Raw genomic sequence first — 21,392 nt, forward strand, 5'->3', positions numbered from 1 at the left:
CTCTGGTTCTCACCACTATGTTGTGGTAGGGATTTGGGAGGGCAGAGTACCTGAGAGGAGAAATGAGGGAGGCATGTCACAAGAGAGGGGTCTAAGAGGGGTGAAGAGAAGAAAAGGAAAAAAAAGTGGAAATAGCAATGATAGGCTTGGATCCAGAGCGGCGGCCAAAATGTGCAGGTGAAGGACACGGAAAACTCAAGTTACATAGGCCTGGTTATGTAGCAAGATTCGAATACATATTACCTGGTAGTAAACGGAGAATAGAGACAGACAATAGAAGGGAGTCTAGATGGTGGGATAGTTGACATGGATAAGGTGGAGTCAGCTTGAAGCATCGACAAACTGATGCCCAGGTTTGGAGACAGGTGTGGTGGGCGAGTGAGTCCAGAAGCTAATTGGAGGACACAGCTGGAAGTGTTTCCATGGGAATGAAGGTCCAGGAGGTGTGCAGAATCAGTTGCGGGGCAGAAAAATGGTGACAAAGTAGGAGGGAGGTCACCATAAGATCCAGAAGCGGTGGAAAAATGTACTTGGGCCCAGGAGAGTGAATCTCTGGCCAGGAAACAGACTGTAGCTGAAAAACCAGTCAGACCAGGAATCCCGTGTAACACCCTCTTGTGTGGCACCGTATTGAATGCCTTTTGAAAATCCAAATATACTACATCCACTGGTTCCCCCTTATCTACCTAGCTAATTACACCCTCACAAAACTCCAATAGATTTGTCAAACATGATTTCCCTTTTATAAATCATACTGATTCTGCCCAATCATATTATGATTTTCTAAGTGCCCTATTACCATGTCCTTAATAATAATAGCTTCTAGCATTTTCCCGATGACTGTAGTTCCCTGTTTTCTCTCTCCCTCGTTTCTTGACCAGCAGGGTTACATTTGCTACCTTCCAATCAACAAGGACCATTCTAGAATCTAGGGAATTACAACCAATACATCCATTATCTCTGCAGCCACCTCTTTTAAAACCTAGGGTGTCGGCCATCAGGTCCAGGGAAATTATCAGCTTTTCGTCCCACTAATTTCTCCAATACTTTTTCATTACCAATATTAATTACTTCCTCACTCTCATTAGACCCTTGGTTCACCATTATTTCCAGTATGTTTTTTGTGTCTTCTACTGTGAGGACAAATACAAAATATTTGTTTAACATCTCTGCCATTTCATCATTCCCCATTATAATTTCTCCTGCCTCTGCCTCTAGGGGACCCACATTTACTTTTGCCAAGCTCTTCCTTTTTACATACTTATATTTGTAAGAGCTTTTACAAATACGTTTATATATTTCTTGCTAGTTTACTCTCTCTTTTCTTCCTATCAATTTCTTGGTTATCCATTGCTGTTTTCAAAAATCTTCCCAATCCTCAGGCTTACTACTCTTGTTGCCAATATTGTAAGCTTTTTCTTTTAATCATGTATCTCTGTGTCATTAATCATCTATCTTGTTAAGAATGCTTCATGCATTCAGATATAGTGCCTTTAATTTTAGCATTTTACTATTTTTTTCCTGATGTGATCTTAGTCACTAATACTCTATTACCTTTGTTAAACTCTCTGTCCCTTCCTGATGCACTCTGCTTGATTATACCCAAATCGCTACTTGGCTCTACAGCCTTGACTTTTCTCTTTAGACTTCTAAATGTACCCTTACATGGGCCCTTCCCCCCCACCCCCCACCCTTCTTATTAGTCTAAAATCCTATCTACCACTCTAGTTATTTGATTCGCCTGGACACTGGTCGCAGCCCACTTTAAGTAGAGTCTGTCCCAATGGAACAGGTCCCTCTCTCCCCAGTGCTGGTACCAGTGCCCCATGAATTGAAATTCCTGCCTCCCACACCACTCTTTCAGCCACACATTTAACACTCTGATCTGTTTATCCTTATGTCAATTTGCGCATGGCTCAGGCCAGTGATTATTACCTTTTTGAGGTTCTGTTTCTTAATTTGGATCCTGGCTCCTTCAGGCTCCCTCATTCCTAGTTCTACCTCTGTCATTGGTTCCTATGTGAACCACAGCAACGGAACTCTCCCACTCCTACTTCAAGTTCTTCTCCAACGCGAGGAGGTGCCCCTTAACCCTGGCAGGCAACACATTTCAGGACTCCTGGTCGTGGCTGCAGAGAACAATATCTATTCTACCGATCCCCCATTTGAATGGCCTCCTGTACCTTGGTGCCATGGTAAATTTGCCCATCTTCCCAGCAGTGTTTGTTCTTATCCTACCTCATACCTGTTGGACAATGGCAAAGGTTGAGGCTCCTCCACCATTGCATCTGAGGTCCCTTTGCTTGCCTGACTTGCAGTTACATTCTCCTATCACTGGCCACTAACCAAATATAAATTGCTTCCTAACCTAAGAGGTGTGGCTAGCTCTTGGATAACTCTCCCCCTCTCTGATGCATCACAATGTCTGTACCTCGATTTCCAGCTCAAAACTCTGAACTGAAGTTCCTTGAGTTGCAGACCTACTGCAGATGTGGTTGCCCGGGATCATGCAGCTATCCACAATCTCTCACGTGCTCCATTTTAAAATCATGCGAAAGAAACTGAGCGCAGTGTCAGCTGTGGCTCAGTGTGTAGTACACTTGTCATGTATTCAACTATCATTGTAACCCATGTATAAGCTGACCTAAGTTGTACACCTTGAGAACATTGACCACAAGCGGGTGAACTTGTGGGAGACACTCCTAACCTGGACTTTCAGGTATAAAAGGGGAAGCTCCACCCACCTTCATCACTTGAGGTCTTGGTAATAAAGGTAACCGGTCACAGAGTGACCTCCTTTCAAGTATGGGCCTCGTGTGCATTTTAACTGTATAGTAAGGACATATCATTGGCGACGAGAAACTGGGATTTAAACCATGTGAGCATGGCCACTAGCAGCACAGAAGAGAGGTACTGTGTTGGTGATGATTGGGACGACTTTATTGAGACTACAGCAAAGTTTTGTCACTAAGGAATGGTTGGAACAGGGTTCGGCCGACAAATGCAGGGCTCATCTCATCTGACTGTTTGTGGATCCAGAACGTACTCCCTGATGAAGGATCTTCTAGCGCCAGAGAAGCCGGCGGACAAGACATTCAAAGAGCTCAGTAAGTTGATTGGGGAACACCTTAAACCAACAAACAGCATGCACATGGCGAGACACCGGTTTTACATGCAACGGCGGCGAGAAGGGCAAAGCGTTCCAGACTTCGTGGCAGATTTCCGGCGACTGGCAAGCCTGTGTAAGTTCCCAGATGCATGCAGAGTGGAGATGCTGCGAGACTTTCTTATTGAGGACATCGGGCACGCTGGGGTTTTCAGGAAACTGATTGAGACCAGACTTGACCTTGGAAGCGGCGGCTCTGATAGCCCAGACATTTATCTCAGGGGAGGAAGAGACCAGAATGATGTATGACAAAAATCTTGGCTCAAATGCGGCAAACGACCAGGGAGTCAACATTGTTAACGCGGCGCACAATTCTCTAGGCAGACAAGGGCAATCGGACATGCCCCAGCATGTAGTCGAACCCAAAGGGGGAATTCAACAGAGACGATGGCGAGCTGAACGGCGATTCATGCCATCGCAATGGACAATGCGGCCAGTAATGGGGCCATCAACACCTGTTAATGGTGTGCTTAAGGACAGTTACAGAGATAGTCAGAGACGATCGACTGGTAATGGATCTTTTGTTTCCAACAATGGGGGCTCTAGCTCATGCTGGAGGTGTGGAGGCAAACACCCAGCCAGAGCTTGCAGGTATCAGCAATATAACTGCAGAAACTGCAACGTCAGCGGTCACTTGGCACGTATGTGCAGGAAGCCGGCAGCCAAGTTGATGTACGAGGAGGACGGGCCCGATGTAAGCCCTACGAGGCCAAATGAATACTGGGAAATCGTTGGAAGCTGAAGTTCAGCGAGTTCATGTAGAGCACATATACAGTTCATATACTAGGCGCCACCGATAATGATGAAAGTGCTCCTCAATGGCATCCCAGTATTAATGGAGTTGGACACGGGGGCCAGCCAGTCCCTGATGAGTATCAAACAGTTTGAAAGGTTGTGGGTGTCCAAGGCCAGGAGGCCAAAATTATTGCCGATTGACGCACAGCTACGGAGGTGGTCGTGACCCACAAAGGTTCGGAGAATAGGTTGCCACTCTGGATTGTCCCGGGGGACGGTCCCGCACTACTGGGGAGGAGTTGGCTTGCTGTCATGAACTGGAAATGGAGCGATGTCAATGCAATTTCTTCTGTGGAGCAAGTATCATGCTCACAGGTCCTGGACAAATTTGACTCATTATTTCAACCCGGCATCGGCACTTTCATGGGGGCCAAGGTAGTGATTCTCACAAACCCGAATGCCAGGCCAGTACACCACAAGGCCAGAGCGGTGCCGTACGTGATGCGGGAAAAGATAGAATGTGAATTGGACCGCCTGCTGAGGGAAAGCATCATCTCGCCAGTCGAATTCAGTGACTGGGCAAGCCCGATCGTGCCGGTGCTCAAGGCGGATGGGTCGGTCAGGATATGTGGCGATTACAAGGCCACCATCAATCTGGTGTCACTCCAAGACCCGCTACCAAGTGCGGAGGACCTCTTTGCGACGCTATCCGGTGGCCAACTTTTTTCAAAGTTGGACCTGACCTCGGCTTACATGACCCAGGAGCTGGCGAGTGAGTCGAAGAAGCTGACCACCATCACGACACACAAGGGGTTGTTTGAGTATAACTGATGTCCGTTCGGGATTCGTTCGGCCGCCGTGATCCTTCAATGAAATATGGAAAGCCGCCTAAAGTCGATTCCAAGGACGGTGGTTTTTCAAGAAGACATCCTCATCACGGGTTGCGATACTGAAGAACGCGTCCACAACCTGGAGGAGGTGCTACGCAGACTGGATCGTGTAGGGCTGCAACTGAAAAAGGCGAAGTGTGTCGTCTTGGCTCCAGAGATAGTTCCTGGGGAGGAGGGTAGCAGCAGATGGGATCAGACCCACTGCGCCCAAAACGGAAGCGATCCACAGAGCACCCAGACCCTGTAACACGACGGAGCTGCGTTCGTTCCTGGGGCTCCTGAACTATTTTGGTAACTTTCTTCCCAAATTGAGCACGCTGTTAGAGCCGCTACACGTGCTCCTACACAAAGGTCGCGATTGGATCTGGGGGGACAACCAGGAAAGGGCTATTGATGGAGCATAACAAGTTGCGTGCTCTAACAAACTGTTAACGTTATAACGTGCGATGCCTCGTCCTATGGGGTCGGGTGTGTGTTGTAGCGTGTGAATGCCAATGGTCAGTTACAGCCGGTAGCTTATGCCTCCAGAAGTCTGTCCCAGGCAGAAAGGGGCTCTAGGATGGTAGAAAAGGAAGCGCTAGCATGTGTATATGCAGTAAAAAAAAATGCACCAGTACCTGTATGGCAGGAAATTTGAGCTGGAGACAGATCACAAACCCCTAACGTCTCTTTTGGCTGACAACAAGGCCATAAATGCGAATGCATCGGCCCGCATACAGAGGTGGGCACTCGCGTTAGCCGCCTATGACTACACAATTTGGCACAGACCGGGCACTGAAAACTGCGCCGATGCACTCAGCAGGCTCCCACTAGCCACCACTGAGGGGGCAACCGAGCATGCTGCTGAGATGGTCATGGCTGTTGAAGCTTTCGAAAGCGAAGGCTCACCTGTGATAGCCCATCAGATTAAACTCTGGACAAATAAAGACCTGCTACTATCTTTAGCTAAGAAATGTGTCCTGAATGGGGACTGGGCAGCCACGTACAGGGCATGCCCTGAGGAATTTAAACCATTTCATAGGTGCAAGGATGAACTCTCGATTCAGGCCAATTGCCTACTGTGGGGAAACTGAGTAGTCATGCCCCAGATGGGCAGAGAGGTGTTTATCAGAGAACTTCACAATGAGCACCCGGGCATTGTCATGATGAAGGCAATTGCCAGGTCACACGTTTGGTGGTCAGGGATAGATGCAGACCTGGAACTGTGTGTTCGTAGGTGCAACACGTGTGCTCAGCTGGGCAACGCACCCAGGGAAGCCCCCCTTAGCCCCTGGTTCTGGCCTGCCAAGCTATGGTCACGCATCCATGTGGACCACACAGGTCCTTTCATGGGGAAAAATGTTTTTGGTTGTAGTAGACTTTTTTTTATTTCAAAATATACTTTATTCATATAAAAATTTGTACAGTACATTCAAAAGCAATTCAGTACATTTAGCTGCGGTTAGCAATCCCATACACTACATTTGGGTGCTGACGGCAGTTCCATTCGATACATTTCCTTGCTTTTCAGTTCAAGTACAATTCGGTCCAATACGGGATACATTGTAGTACATTTGACAAATTACATTACATGTATCACTATACAGTACACAGAATGGGTGACGGTACATTTACATTTTTTTTCTTTTCAACGTGCATTACGAAACAGACCTTGCATTGTACGTGGCACTACATAGGTGTTGGTTGTAGTAGACGCCTACTCCAAACAGATTGAGTGTGCCATTTTAAATTCAAGCACATCCTCTGCCACGGTAAAAAGTCTACGGGTAATGTTAGCTGCCCATGGTCTACCGGATGTCTTGGTCAGCGACAATGGCCCGTGCTTCACAAGCACTGAATTCCAGGATTTCATGGCAGGCAATGGAATCAACCATGTCAGAATGGCACCGTTCAACCCGGCCTCAACTGGCCAGGTAGAACGAGCAGTGCAGATAATCAAACAGGAGATGCTCAGAATCCAAGGGAGTTCCCTATAAAGCTGCTTATCACACCTCCTGTTGGCTAATAGATTCCGACAGCACTCGCTCACAGGGGTTCCACCCGCAGAGCTGCTAATGAAAAGGACGCTCAAAGCCAGGTTATCCCTTATACATCCTACTATGAAAGAAATTGTTGAGAGCAAGCGTCTGTCACAATGTGACTACCATGACACGAATGCGAGGGTGTGATGTATCGATGTCAATGACCCTGTTTTTGTCCTTAATTACGCTGTAGGGCCCAAATGGCTAGCAGGCACTGTGATTGCCAAAGAGGGGAATAGGGTGTTGGTAGTTAAACTTACCATTGGATAAATCTGCCGCAACACGTGGATCAAACTAAGGAGGTTCAGCAACCCCATAGAAGAAGCAGAGGAAGAACACGACGTAGCGTTTACTCCACCACCGAAAACCGGAACCAAGTGGAGGAGAGCCCCGGTCACTGTGGGCAGTCCGGCCAGCCCTGAGGCACCGCAAACAGCAGACACTCAGGCCGGAGCCCCAACTCAGGCGCTCTACAAGGGAGCGTAAACCACCAGAGAGACTTACCCTGTGATCCCAATAAGACTTTTGGGGGGGTGGGAGGGGAGGGAAAAGAGAAAAAAGGTGATGTCATGTATTCAACTATCATTGTAACCCATGGAGAAGCTGACCTAAGTGGTACACCTTGAGAACATTGATCACAAGGGAGTGAACTCCTAACCTGAACTTTCAGGTATAAAAGGGGAAGCTCCACCCACCTTCATCACTTGAGGTCTTGGTAATAAAGGTAAAAGGTCACAGAGTGACCTTCTCTCAAGTATGGGCCTCGTGTGTATTTATACTCTTATAGTAAGGACATATCAATACTCGCCTCTGAGTCAGAAGGTTGTGGGTTCAAATCCTACTCCAGGAACTTGAGCATCAATCTAGGTCATGGCTGCAGAGAACAGTATTTATCCCCCTGACTATACTACCCTCTACCACTCCCACGTTCCTTTTTGCTCCCCCACGTGAATGGCCTCAACCAGGAATCTAGGCTGATACTCCAGTGCAGTGCTGAGGGGATGCCGTATGCCTTAATCGTGACCATCTTCAAAAAAAAAAGGGGATAAGTCCGCCTGTGGCAACTACAGGGAATCTCCCTGTTGTCCGCTACTGGGAAAGTCATCGTAAGAATCCTCCTCAACCATCTTCTCCCTGTGGGTGAAGAGCTCCTTCCAGAGTCACAATGCGGATTCCGTCCACTCAGGTGTACAACGGATATGGTCTTCACCGTGCGACAACTACAAGAGAAATGCAGGGAACAGCACCAACCCTTGTACATAGGCATCTTTGACCTCACAAAGGCCTTTGACACTGCCAACCATGAGGGACTATGGAGCGTTGGTTGCCCCCAAAAGTTCGTCACCATCCTCCGTCTGCTCCACGACGACATGCAAGCCGTGATGATAAATATCCACTTCATATTTGCACTCTGTATTTTTAGACCCACAAGTTTAAGGAGCCCGCAGGGGTCCTGCAGTTTGTCAGTCGCTGCAGTTTCTGCAGTGGCCACCATGCGGCGCTGCTTGTGCGCCTTCCAGGTTTCTTTCCTTGGTTGTCGTCTCCAAATTGCGTAATGACGTCACGGAATAACGCTGAGGAGGGGGAGGAGGAGGAGGCGGCGCGCCGTTTGGCATATGCGCATTGGGGAGCGCTGGGTTACGTGGAGGCGGTCCTGGCACGGCGCGTGCGCAATGGCGGCCGAACCGTCTCCCCTCACCCCCACCCCCTCCGGCTGGCGCATGCTCAGTGCCAGTGTGTGTGTTGGGGAGCCGAGCTGCTCCGCGGGGAGGACGCGCGCGCGACTTGAGCCTTTTAACTCCGGGGGGAAAATCCGCTCTCACACGCGGTCTGTGGGATGGAAGCGGGGCCCGCGGCAGCAGGTAAGCCGCCAGGGAGCGAGAATTGACCATTTTTAGTTTGATTTATTTCTCCGCCTCCACCTTACCCCCCCCCCCCGCCCCCGCTTCATCCTCAGCGCTGAGCTGAGGGGCTCCGGGTGAGGGTCTGTGGGGCAGGCATGCGCAGTGGGCCACACCGCAGGAGCAGGCAGCAGCAGAGTGCAAGGCTCAGTGAGCACAATGCAGGAGGAGGGGGGCAAAACCCCACCTTGCTGCAATAGAGACCCCAGAATCGGCTCCGGTTCAAACTTTGCGCCGAGCTCCAGCTGATGCATCACTGCAAGGGCGAAATTTGATGGAGAAATTGCTCTTGGGAGGTTTTTTTTCTTTGCACACTATATTCCACCAAGCTTCTACCTTTTATTCAGTCATTGAGAAAGTTGGCATGTTGGAAAATAAAAGTACAGTGCAATATAATCCAGGATATGAACCTTGGACGAAGCTGTCGTCAAAAAGAAACAGCACACTCTTCTATATTGCTGCAAGTCACAGGATGTAACCGGCTGACACTATGTCTGACACTCCGATCAGGCTGCATGTTGAGTGCTGTGACCAGTTTTGGCCCTTCAGGTTGAGGCAGAGAAGAGCCAAGATGTTGGTCCCCAGTATCAGAGGGTTGCGGTATAGGTAAGACTAGAGGAAGTGGGATGCTTAAGCCTTGACAGAAAGTGATTGAAAAGGGATCCTTTGTGGAAGTACATATATTAAACAATAGAGAACACCTTCATCTAGAGGAGAACTTTATGGTTAGGCATGACAGGGCAGTGGTCTGCTAAAATGGACTTGTGGCTGGAAGAATTTTTTCAAAGAGTAATGAATACTTTTGGGTAGGGTAGTGGACACAAATATCTTGGTCATTAAAGAGTCAGATAATTGTTCTAATTGGCGGGGGGGAGCAAGAGAGGAAGAATGCCTTTCTTATGTGTATTTATCTTGTGATTGTATGAGTATGGATAATGAACAGTTACCCTGTAGGTACAGGGTACTGATGAGTATTTCATGTCAAGCATATATATAAATACTCTCTCGAATTCTCCTGCTTGACATCATGTCCTGGCCAACATTTGTCCCTCAAACAGCATCACCAAAACAGACTAACCCCATTGCTGTTGTTTGTAGGACCTTGATGTGTGCAAATTGGCTGCTGTGTTCGTCAAGATAGCAACAGTGATTACACTGAAAAACACACTAATTAGCTGTGAAGTACTTTGGGACATCCTTGGCTCAGCAGTAGTGCTTTTGCATCTGCGTCAGAAGGTTGTGGGTTCAACCCACTTCAGTGTGCGTAATCCAGGCTGACACTTTGGTGCATACTGAAGGAGCGCTGCACCGTCAAAACTGCTGTCTTTCGAATGAGACATTAAATTGAAGCTCTGTCTGCCCTCTCACGAAGACATAAAAGATCCCGTGGAACTATTTGAAGAGGAGCAGGTGAATTCTGGTATCCTGGCCACCGTCCCTCAACCAACACCACTAAAACAGATTATTTGGTCATATTGCTCTTAATGCACAAATTGTAACTGTGATACAACTGTGACTAAACATCAAAAGTTTTTAATTAGCTAGTTCGACCACAGCTGGAGTATTGTGTCCAGTTCTGGGCACCACACTTTAGGAAGGACATGAAGGCTTTGGAGAGGGTACAGAGATATTTACTAGAATGGTACCAGGCATGAGGGATTGCAGTTAAGTGGATAGACTGGAGAAGCTGGGCTTCTTCTTTGAACAGAGAAGGTTAAGCGGAGATTTGAAGGAGGTGGTTAAAATCATGTAAGATTTAGGTAGAGTAAATAAAGAGAAACTGTTTCCAATGGCTGAAGGATCAATAACCAGAGGGCACAGATTTAAGGTGATTGGCAGGAGGACCAGAGGCGACATGAGGAAACACTTTTTTACGCAACGAGTGGTTAGAATTTGGAATACACTGTCTGAAAGGATGGTGGTTTCAGATTCAATTGTAGCATTCAAAAGAGAATTGGATTAGTACTTGAAGGAGAAAAAATTGCTATAGGAAAGAAAGAGTTGCATTTATATAGCACCTTTCACAATGTCCCAAAGCACTCTACAGCCAATGAAGTACTTTTGAAGTGTCGTCACTGTTGTAATGTAGGAAACGCAGCAGCCAATTTGCAAGCAGCAATGTGATAATGACCAGATATTCTGTTTTAGTGATGATGATTGAGGGATAAATATTGGCCAGGACACCGGGGATAACTCCCCTGCTCTTCTTCAAAACAGCACCATGGGATATTTTACGTCCACTTGAGAGAGCAGATGTTGGTTTAATGTCTCATCTGAAAGGGGAAGATCGGGGGAGTGAGAATAACTGGATTGCTCTTCGAAAGATCCAGCGCAGACTCGATGGGCCGAATAGCCTCCTTCTGTGCTGTGCTATTCTGCTGGTGAAATGCTTGGACATGTCCTGAGGATGTAAAAGACTATATATAAATGCAAGTTTGTGCATTTTTCTGTCTTTTGTACTTTCTGTAGTAAATGCACATGCATATATTCAATCTTCAATTAACTAATTTTACAGATCATGTGGATATTTTATTAGTTGAATTTAACATCAATCTGAAGTTGGCTATAAAACCTACTTTTGAGGAGACGTGAGTTTACTTCAGTGTAATTCTGATGAGTCCCACGGACTGCAACATGTGTGTACCATAAATGGAACTGCAGTCTATTTGCTGATTGCAGCAGCCCTAATTGAAATGGGTTTGAATTGTTTTGCTTCAAATCCTACTTCATGCAAGTCCACAGCACAAAACGTCCATAATTTATCGAAAATTAGTCTTTCATTGATGCCCACAGGGATGTATGCTCCATTGGTGGTATGTGAGGTTTGGTTAAGACTCATTGTCGGGACAGTAGCTGGACCTGTATGTTGATGATCTTGACTTGAGAGGGCTTGATGTTGACAAGAGAAAAGAAAAGCAGAAAAATAAAGACATATTTATTTAGTGTCTTTCACAACCTCTAATTCCCAAAGCCAATGAAGCACTTTTGAAGTGTAGTCACTGTTGTAAGGTAGGAAATGCGGCAGCCAATCTGTTGATTGAGGAGTAAACATTGGCTAGGATACTGAGGATAACTCCTGCTCTTCTTTGAAATAGTGCCATAGAATCTTTTACATCTACCTGAGAGGGCAGACGGGGCCTCAGTTTAACATCTCATCCGAAAGATGGCACCTCTGACAGTCCAACACTCACTCAGTTTTGCCTCAGAGTGTCAGCCTAGATTTTTGTGCTCTGAGGCGTGAGTGCTACCAGCTGACACTAAGAGTGGAAACATATTTTATGTATATACAGGATTGCATTAAACTGAACTTTATTGCTGAGTGTCTCCAGAAGTTTCTATTTCTGTTTCAGATTTTCAGCATCTTTAGTTTTTTGGTTTTTGAACTTTTCGCACGTAAAGTCACAAATAAATGCTACGGAATGAACTTTCATTAGAAGTTCTTAACTAGAATTTAAGCAGCGATTCTTATGTAGATTCTCCAATTAATTGGTGGGAAGTTTATGGGAATTGCATCACTTGGCAGCGTTGTCCTCCCCAAATCTTACTTCAAAATTTAAACCACTGCGTTGACAAATCTATATTGCAAACAGCTTGATGTAAACTTTAATTACCCCTTCGAATGAATGCTAAATGCCGTCAAATGTTTCATAAGTTTTTTCTATTAGAACTCTCTTTTAGTTTGTAAACTAGAATGTGTTTTCTCAAATCCAGCTGGTTTCAATATTTCTTCACCCAACCATTTGTAAAGGTATGGTCTTGTCAAAATTCACCATTTGTCCTTTTTTTGTGTATTAATTTATTTGTCATTGGAATAGATTATATTATTTTTAGTGGACCCAAAACTTCCTTTTTTTGTATAAAAAATCTGGGTGAATATTAGTGGATACTCAAAATATGGTATCTAATCAAATATCACTTCTATAAGATAATATGTGTTGGAAATTTGCCATTTAATAACTTTTGAGATCCCAGAGGACTAGTGGTAGTGCCCTGTTAAGCTCCCTTGTCTAATTTTTCATAAATTTAACTTATCTAAAATTACTGCCCCTGCCATACGCAAGTTCAGCTTGACCTGTCTAAATCAGCACTGATGAATTAAAGGTTTCTGCTGTAATTCTCAGTGTCTGAGAAATTCTGTCTAATTTTCTAAAGTCTCTAGGATTTCATGGGCAAATGTGGACTGTATGTAGCCCAGCAAGGATTTTGTGGTTGTTTTATGTGCTGTTTAAAATCCTTTTTTTAAAATTTGTTCCTGGATGTCATCATCATCATAGGCGGTCCCTCGAACGAGGATGACTTGCTTCCACACCAGAAGGGATGAGTTCACTGATGTTTCAATGGATATTCCAGTCCTGAACTCTAGAAGTGGAAGATGCCTGTGCGTGGTGGCCGTTGCACATCAGCCACCACACGGGCTTGACAGAGCTAGGCCTCTATCCAGTGGCAAGGGTTAACCAGGACGGCTGGGTTGTCCCGTGCTCCCCCTGGGCTCTCGGCTCTTCTGGGCCCCGCACCCTCATTTGCTGCACCTCCGCCACGATCTCTCGCACTGATCTCTCCGCCCCGCTCTCTCGCCGCTCCTCCGCCCCGCTCTCTCGCCGCTCCTCCGCCCCGCTCTCTCGCCGCTCCTCCGCCCCGCTCTCTCGCCGCTCCTCCGCCCCGCTCTCTCGCCGCTCCTCCGCCCCGCTCTCTCGCCGCTCCTCCGCCCCAACCTCTTCTCCTCCGCTGTGTCTCGGTCCTGCCGATATTCCTGCCCAAGCTCCAAATGGCGAACTGGGCCTTGATGATGTCACGCAGTCGCCCACCTTGAAGTTGTTGCATAGTTGCAACGGCTCGCGCTGGAAGTAGTAGTGGTATGTGGGAGAGATGAGCACATCAGAGCAGAGGTGTTGGAAGAGGATGGTCGTCGCTGGCAAGGCCAGCATTTATTGCCCTTAAGAAGGTGCCTTCTTGAACCGCTGCAGTCCTTGTGATGAATGTATTTCTACAGTGCTGTTTGGGAAGGCGTTCCTGGATTTTGACCCGGCGACTGTGAAGGAACAGCGATATATTTCCAAGTCCGGATGGTGTGTGACTTGGGAGGGGAACTTGCAGGTGATGGTGTTCCATGCGCCTGCTGCCCTTGTCCTTCTAGGTGGTAGAGGTCGCGGGTTTTGGAGGTGCTGCTAAAGAAGCCTTGGCGAGTTGCTGCAATGCGTCTAGTAGATGGTACACACTGTAGCCATGGTGCGCCGGTGGAGGAAGGAGTGAAGTTTAAGGTGAATGGGGTACCAATTAAGCGGGCTGCTTTGTCCTGGATGGTGTTGAGCTTGAGTGTTGTTGGAGCTGCACTGATCCAAGAAAATAGAGAGTCCTCTATCACACTCCTTCCTGACTTGTGCCTTGTAGATGGTGGAAAGGCTTTGGGGAGAATACCCAGCCTCTGACCCGCTCCTGTTAATGTGGCTGGTCCAGTTCAGTTTCTGGCCAATGGTGACCTGCAGGATGTTGATGGTGGGAGATTCGGCGATGATAATGCCATTGAATGTCAAGAGGCGGTGGTTAGAATCTCGCTTGTTGGAGATAGTCATTGCCTGTTATTTGTGTGGCGCGAATGTAACTTGCCACTTATCAGCTCAAGCTTGAATGTTGTCAAGGTCTTGCTGCATACGGGCATGGATTGCTTCATTTTCTGAGGAGTTGCGCATGGAACTGAACACTGCAATCATCAGCAGACATCCCCACTTTTGACTTGGTGATGGAAGGAAGGTCATTGATGGTTGTGCTGAGGACACTGCCCTGAGGAACTCCTGCAGTGACGTCCTGGAACTGAGATGATTGACGTCCAACAATCGCAACCATCTTCCTTTGTGCTAGGTATGACTCCAGGAAGCTGACAGAGTGCTCCTGTCCTCAGCAGGTGGCCACACGTGCTCACTTCCAGCAGGAGGTGCTCGCCAGTGATCAGGAGTAGGTTAACTCCTGTCTCTCCAACCCTGCAGCCTGGGGATTTGGAGGCTAATAGTAGGACCTTCACTGCCATTTCGGTTGATCATTACTGACCTGTTTTATGTTTGCTCTTTATCCTGTGACACTGAAACAGATCACAAAGTTCACAACTTTATCATTCTGGCAACAGAGCTTCCCTGATGTGCTTCAGCTAACTGTGGCTAGAATCAAAATGGCAGCTGTAATATCATAAGGACTGTAACTCTGCATAGATCTAGGATCAGCCCTCAAGTCTTGGCTCTGCTACATTGCACAGTGCATTTGCCCACTGAGGAATCTGGACAGCCGTGCCAATTTTAGTGTTTTTTAAATTGTCAATTATTATCAAAGAGACATTGTTCAATAGAACTCATGAGATATACCCAGCGTTAACAGAAGAACTGATCTGTATTCACACTGGAAGTTGTGTATGTATAGGGAAAAAACCTACTGGATGCCTATTAGACTTATAATATTTAACTAAGGCTCTTGAACATGTCTCTGAAATATGTGCTTATCTCTCGCACAGCTCCCTGTTTGTTTGAATCTCTCCGATCAGATTTCCGCCCCTCGCACAACACTGCAATAAATCAAACTAAATTCTCCACTCCTCTTTCAGATCAGCCATGATCTTATTGAATGGCAGAGCAGGCTCGAGGGGCCAAATGGCCGCCTACTGCTCTTATCTCTATTGTTGTTTATGTTCTTAAAATCTCCTTGTCTGTGGTGCATTGTCTGAGAGCCTCTGCCTCCTTCGATGCTGTTAATTGTACCATCCTCTTCCAACACCTCTGCTCTGATGTCCAGCCCAGTGGTACTGCTCTGGTTCCACTCTTGCCTATCTGTTTGTAGCATCTCTACAAATGGCCCCCACAAGAATCCATCCTTGACCAGCTCCTCCTCCTCTTCTATGTGCTGCATATTCTTTATAGCAGTTTGATACAACTGTGGCTTTTAATGCCACTTCAGAGGGTAGTTAAGAGTCAACCATATTGGTGTAGGTCTGGAGTCACGTATAGGGCAGATCGGGTAAGGATAGCAGGTTTCTTTCCCTAAAGGGCACGAGTAAACCAGTTGGAGTTTTAACAAGAATCAAATAGCATCATCGGCACTTTTGCTGATGAGAATAACTGAAGTCAAATTCTCAAACTGCCTAAGTTTGAACTAACGTTCACTGAATTATTAGTCCAGACTTCTGGATTGCTAGTTCAGCCCTGGATGTGCTGTAATTTCCACCAGCTAACCATCACAAAATCCATACTCTTGCCACTAACCTGATCAACCTCCGACCCCATATACTCTCCAGCACAAAGACTGTCTACTTCCACCTCCATTACATTGCCTCCCTCTGTCCCTACATATGCCCATCGTGCACTGGAACCCTCATCCATGTCTTTGTCACCTCAAAGACTCAATTACTCGGTTGTTCCTTTGGCCAGCCTCCCATCGGCACCTTTCAGAAACTTCCGTTTATCCAGAAATTTGCCCACATCAAGTCCCACTTGCCATTGTCCCTGTCCTCACTGTCGCTGTTGGTCCCACTATGCCTCAAATTTAGACCCCAAACTCTGGAATCATTCTTCTAATCCCTTCTGTCTTTCCATCTCTTTCTCCTCTTTTATGACGCTCCTTATAACCCAACTTTTTGAGTGTGCTTTTGATCACGACGCGTAATCTTGCCTTTTTTGGCTCGGCATTGTTTTTGGTTGTGACTCTCTGTAAGGTGTCTTGGGATGTTATTCTGTTATGGGTGCGATATAAATGCTAGTTGTTCACTTCGCTCGTTTGCCATTGAGTTCAACCTCTTTGGGGAAAATGTGCAATGTTATGACTACATGAAATTACAATCTGGATGATAAATAATGGCAGACTGGGAGACTTGTTCACCTGGCATTACAAAATTTACTAACTGGAGACCGCAATTTTCTGAGTGCCTATAAATTTATTTTAATTGCAGTAATTCTTATTTATTTGTGTTTATGGCAAAAGCATGTTGTGAGTTGCAGCACATTCTATACCAAAATGTTTTGTATGCTTTCATCATCAACTTAGTAGCACACTATTGATGTTGCGTGTAGTGGAGGCCCGAGAGCCAGGTCGAGGGTGCCGCCTCCGGAGGTCGTAGGGGAACGTTGCTGGAGGTTTTCAGGGGTCGTTGGATACGTCAGAGGTTGTTGGAGGTCGCGTGGTCTAAAGGGCTGTAGTAATACCTGTCCTCCTGTATGGCTCAGAGACATGGACCATGTACAGTAGACACCTAGTTGCTGGAGAAATATCACCAACGATGTTCCGCAAGATCCTACCCTGGGAGGACAGGCGCACCAACATCAGTGTCCTCATTCAGGCTAACATCCCCAGCATTGAAGCACTGACCACATTCAATCAGCTCCGCTGGGCAGGCCACATAGTTCACGTTCCAGATACGAGACTCCAAAAGCAAGTGCTCTACTCTGAGCTCCTTCACGGCAAACGAGCCAAAGGTGGGCAGCGGAAACGCTACAAGGACACCCTCAAAGCCTCCCTGATAAAGTGCGTAATCCCCATTGGCACCTGGGAGTCCCTGGCCCAAGACCGCCCTAAGTGGAGGAAGTGCACCCGAGGGGGCGCTGAACACCTCGAGTCTCAACGCCGAGAGCATGCAGAAATCAAGTGCAGGCAGCGGAAAGACTGTGCGGCAAACCAGTCCCACCCATCCCTTCCCTCAGTGACTATCTGTCCCACCTGTGACCGAGACTGTGGCTCTCGTATTGGACTGTTCAGCCACCAAAGAACTCACTTCAGGGGTGGAAGCAAGTCTTCCTCGATTCCGAGAGACTGCCTATGATGATGATGCGTGTAGTATGATGTAAGTTTACAGATGCGATTTCCAGGATAGCGATTTCCTGGCCACACCAAGTCAGACGAAAGGCAGACCAGGGAGTGAAGATGAGTGCGTCACTATGGACTGTAACTAACTACGGTATGGAAAAGAGCATTTTTCTAGGGAATAGTGCAGAGCCTGGGAAGAAGAACACTTCTGCCAGTTTTCTCTGAAGGTAATGATACTGTATTAAAATCAGGTTCCACAGGCATGGATGCCTCTGACACATTGGCATTATTGTGGCCGCTTTTCATGTGAGCGTTTTGGTGTGACTGTCAGCAGGCTATCAACACACGCACCCAATCCTGGCCTCATCCAAGGTCAGCATGCATGACTGGGCAGTCCCGGGTTCCAGCAAAGGTCACTGGATAACGATCAGGGGCAAGAACCTAGCTAATTTTTACTTCTCTTAGTCAGGGCACTGAGGCCAATTGTAGTGCACCTAACCTGGCACAGAACATGGATTGAGCATGGGACTTTTCTGTCCTGTAAGGTCCTGGATAACTTCACTGACTTCCTTGAGAGAAGCTCTGCACACTTTTGGAAGGAAAGAAATGGTTTCAAATGTAGAAGTGCATGTTTTGTCTAAAAGGCAATGTGAGTAGTGAGGTTTAAATAGACAATTGTCAGTGCTTGGGATACTCTCTTTCTCCCCCCCCCCCCCCCCCCCCCACCTGATTTGAAGAGTATTGTATCAATTCACATACAGTTGTAAAAGGGGATACCTGTATACTATTGCTGGCCAGGTCTCCTTTTATTTAGCTTTATGGTTCCAAACTACTTGTCAGAGATATTTTATGTAGCACCACCTCTCCAGCGATATCATGAAGCTCCTCAGCGATGCCACGGATTGCCCATAAACCTGTTTTTGACATAGCTGCAGAGGCTGATTTACACCAGATGTACGGTGGTATGTGGAATTTATAATGTATACCTATTGGCCACGTTTGCGCGCAAATCGTCCCTTAGCAAAGTTCTGGAGCGGGGAAGATACAGGGCGATGGGAGCAAGCCGTGCCGTGGGATTGGTTTTGGATTGCTTCAGCGACAAGCTGGCACAGACACAAATGGCCAGCCTCCTGGTTCAAAGGTTCTAAAATGCGCGTTGTGGAAATCATGTATGCTGAAAAAGATTTTCCCAATTTTAGCATCAACGTTTGCTGCAGAGCCCTTCACTGAGATGAGAAGTCCTGCTTTCTTTTTCTTTAAGTAAAAGATGAGGTATTGGGAAAATATGCAGTCTTTTGTATATCTGTGCTAAATGACTGCTTGAATATCAGTGTAAGAGAAGTCGAGAGATCCAATATTCATAGCATTAGTAAAGGAAAAAGAGAGTGCATCTACATAGCACTTTCACATCCTTGGGACATCCCATTCCAAAGTGCAAAGCAACCAATGATTACTTTAGAAGTGTTGTAACTTTTTTGTAATGTAGGAAAATATGGCAGCCAATTTGTGCACAGCAAAGTACCATCAACAGTGAAGAGATAAAAGACTAGATACTCTGTATATGTTCTATTGGTTAAGGGATAAATGTTGTCCAGGATTCTCCTGCTCTTCAAATAGTGCCATGTCCATCTGAGAGGGCAGTGCCTCAGCTTAACATTTTATCTGAAAGACAGCACTTCCTCAATACTGCACTGAGTTGTCAGCCTAGTGGGCCCATCCTTCAGCAACTAGCCCATATAAAACATTTGAAAGTGATGTACATTCTGCTGTGGTTTTATGACCATAGCCCAGCAATTTAATAAATGTTTGAATCTAGCAGACAAGATGGTAGAGACAAAAATAGCTATGTTCAAAATGCAGTTGGATGCTATGACATGGTCTTATGTTCTTATGTATAAAAGCAGTGTTAGGGCTGAGTGGCCTTTTCACATTCTTCACTTTTCTGATGTTTTTCTGCCCACTTGGGCCAAACTGTGTGCCAACAAGAGTATTGTGCAATCCACCAAACAGATAATCACACCTTGATGACTGCACCCAATTCTACTTGCTAAGAAAGGAGGGAGACATTCGAACACTGGAGGAAGCGCTGAGAAAGAGCCACTTGGTTGATGCCTACTGTCGGGTCTGAGTTCTGGGGCAAGACTGGAGAGAAGGCATCTGAAAGGTGACCTTGCAGATAAAATAGTAGATGTTATGTAAAGGTTAATCTGGGATACTAATAAATTAATCTATGGGTGCAAGTTCAAACTAGTAAAAGGTACCTTTAGTACTGATGTCAGGAGGAGGCGCTATACTCCGAGTGATCAACAGTTGATTTGCGGGCTGAGGGCTGAAGGCGAAAGGTCTGGAATCAACTAGAAATGCCGCGATGCAGCAATGGGGGAAGGGGCAGCGTAGAGTTGTTCTGGATGAATAAATTCAGATGTCCTTCCTCATCTGTAAGTATCTTGTGGTCTTTCTCCACTTGTGTGCATGTGTATGCAAACTTGCGGGCTTTGTTTTCACTCTGCTCAAACTGGATTGCCGTACAAATGCCACAGAGCTGTTGCAGCTGTTTATGGACTGGCAAAGACATTACAAGTGACGGCTTTAAGTATCGAACTGCAAATGTCGGTCTTGTTTGGAAACTTGATTTCCAAATAAAATATTTTTACAAGTACACACAAGAGTCGCCATTAAAAAAAAACGTGTATGTTTGGGTACAATAAACATTGTTTATGGAGCTGTAGAATCTATCTGTGTACCTCATGCTACACAGCTACATTGGACAGCGGCTGTAATCATTGAAACGTCAATACTGAGTGTTGAAACTACATTGCTTGATGCTTCAAAGCAATTTTACCAACAGCTGTCTGACTGTCTCCTCGTTCTTCACCAGGTTTGAAGGGTTTTTTCCAGAACTTAACTGGTTCTGTGTTTTTAATGTGCTTTAAAGAAGTAACGTGCATTTATTTAGTATCTTTCACATCAGGACATCTCAAACTGCTTCACAGGCATTGCATTACTTTTTTTTAAAGTCACTGTTAGGTAGGCAAAGTGGCAGCCATTTTATGCACAGCAAAGTCCCACAAGCAGCAAATGTGATAAATGATGAGAGAAATCTCTTTTTTGAGGCTGTCGGTGGAGGGAGGAATGTTGTCCAGGGCACTAGGAGAACTCGCTGCTTTTCTTCAATTAGTGGTTTAGGATCTTTTACGTTTACTGAATGGGTAGATGAGGCATTCTTTAGTGGCACCTGCGACAATGTAGCATTGAAATGTTAGCCTAGATTATGTACACAAGTCTAATGGGATTTGAATCCACAACTTTCTGACTCGAGAGGTGAGAATGCTACCAAAGGACCAGGCTGATATTTTAGTAACAGAAGTTTTTTTTTGTCACGTTTCTTCTCACTTCTGAACGTGTTAACTCTTTGCTGGTGTGTGGTTCCATGGCCACTGGTATCCTCTACGACCTTCCGGATGGTTGTTACTCATGTAGGAGTTCAACAGTACATGTTAGTAGGTTGTTTAAATACAAGCGATGTCATATATAGGAGGGTGGAACACAAAATTGGAGAGAAACTTTTTCTGGCAGGTTGACTAAAACTGATCTGCTGAGTTTGGAATCGTCTCATTCACCTTTCAGTTTTGTCAGCTTCGCTCAGTTGGTAACTCTCTCACCCGAATCTGAAAGTTGTGGATTCAAGTCCAGTTTAGGACTTGAACACAAAATATAAGCTGTCTGTATATTTGAGATTTAGATGGGTGCTACACATTAAAGACCATAACATTATTCAAGAAGTGGCAAGAATTCTCTTCTTCTTCCCTCAATTAATGCTGTCAAAAATACACGTAACTAGTGTTTTGTCATGTGGCTTTTTGTGGGATGTTACTTTGTGCAAAATGGCAGCTGTGTTCACCTA

At 46.1% G+C, this 21,392-nt stretch overlaps 1 protein-coding gene across 4 annotated transcripts in view; it reads left to right on the forward strand.

Annotated features, from left to right (window-relative positions):
• The first annotated feature begins 8,562 nt into the window (after positions 1–8,562).
• The window catches only part of LOC139279853 (protein argonaute-1), a 96,946-nt gene continuing 84,116 nt past the window's right edge, over positions 8,563–21,392 (forward strand). For 2 of the 4 annotated variants that reach the window (XM_070899119.1, XM_070899120.1), the window contains exon 1: positions 8,563–8,674. In XM_070899119.1, coding sequence (XP_070755220.1) covers positions 8,650–8,674 — 25 coding nt within the window. In that variant the 5' untranslated portion in view covers positions 8,563–8,649. Of the gene's footprint in view, positions 8,675–19,881; positions 19,927–21,392 lie in introns of those variants that run through there. The other 2 variants (XM_070899122.1, XM_070899121.1) reach the window with 2 other exon arrangements.

The sequence above is a fragment of the Pristiophorus japonicus genome, chromosome 14 (genome assembly GCF_044704955.1).
Source record: "Pristiophorus japonicus isolate sPriJap1 chromosome 14, sPriJap1.hap1, whole genome shotgun sequence".
Taxonomy (NCBI): Eukaryota; Metazoa; Chordata; class Chondrichthyes; family Pristiophoridae; genus Pristiophorus; species Pristiophorus japonicus.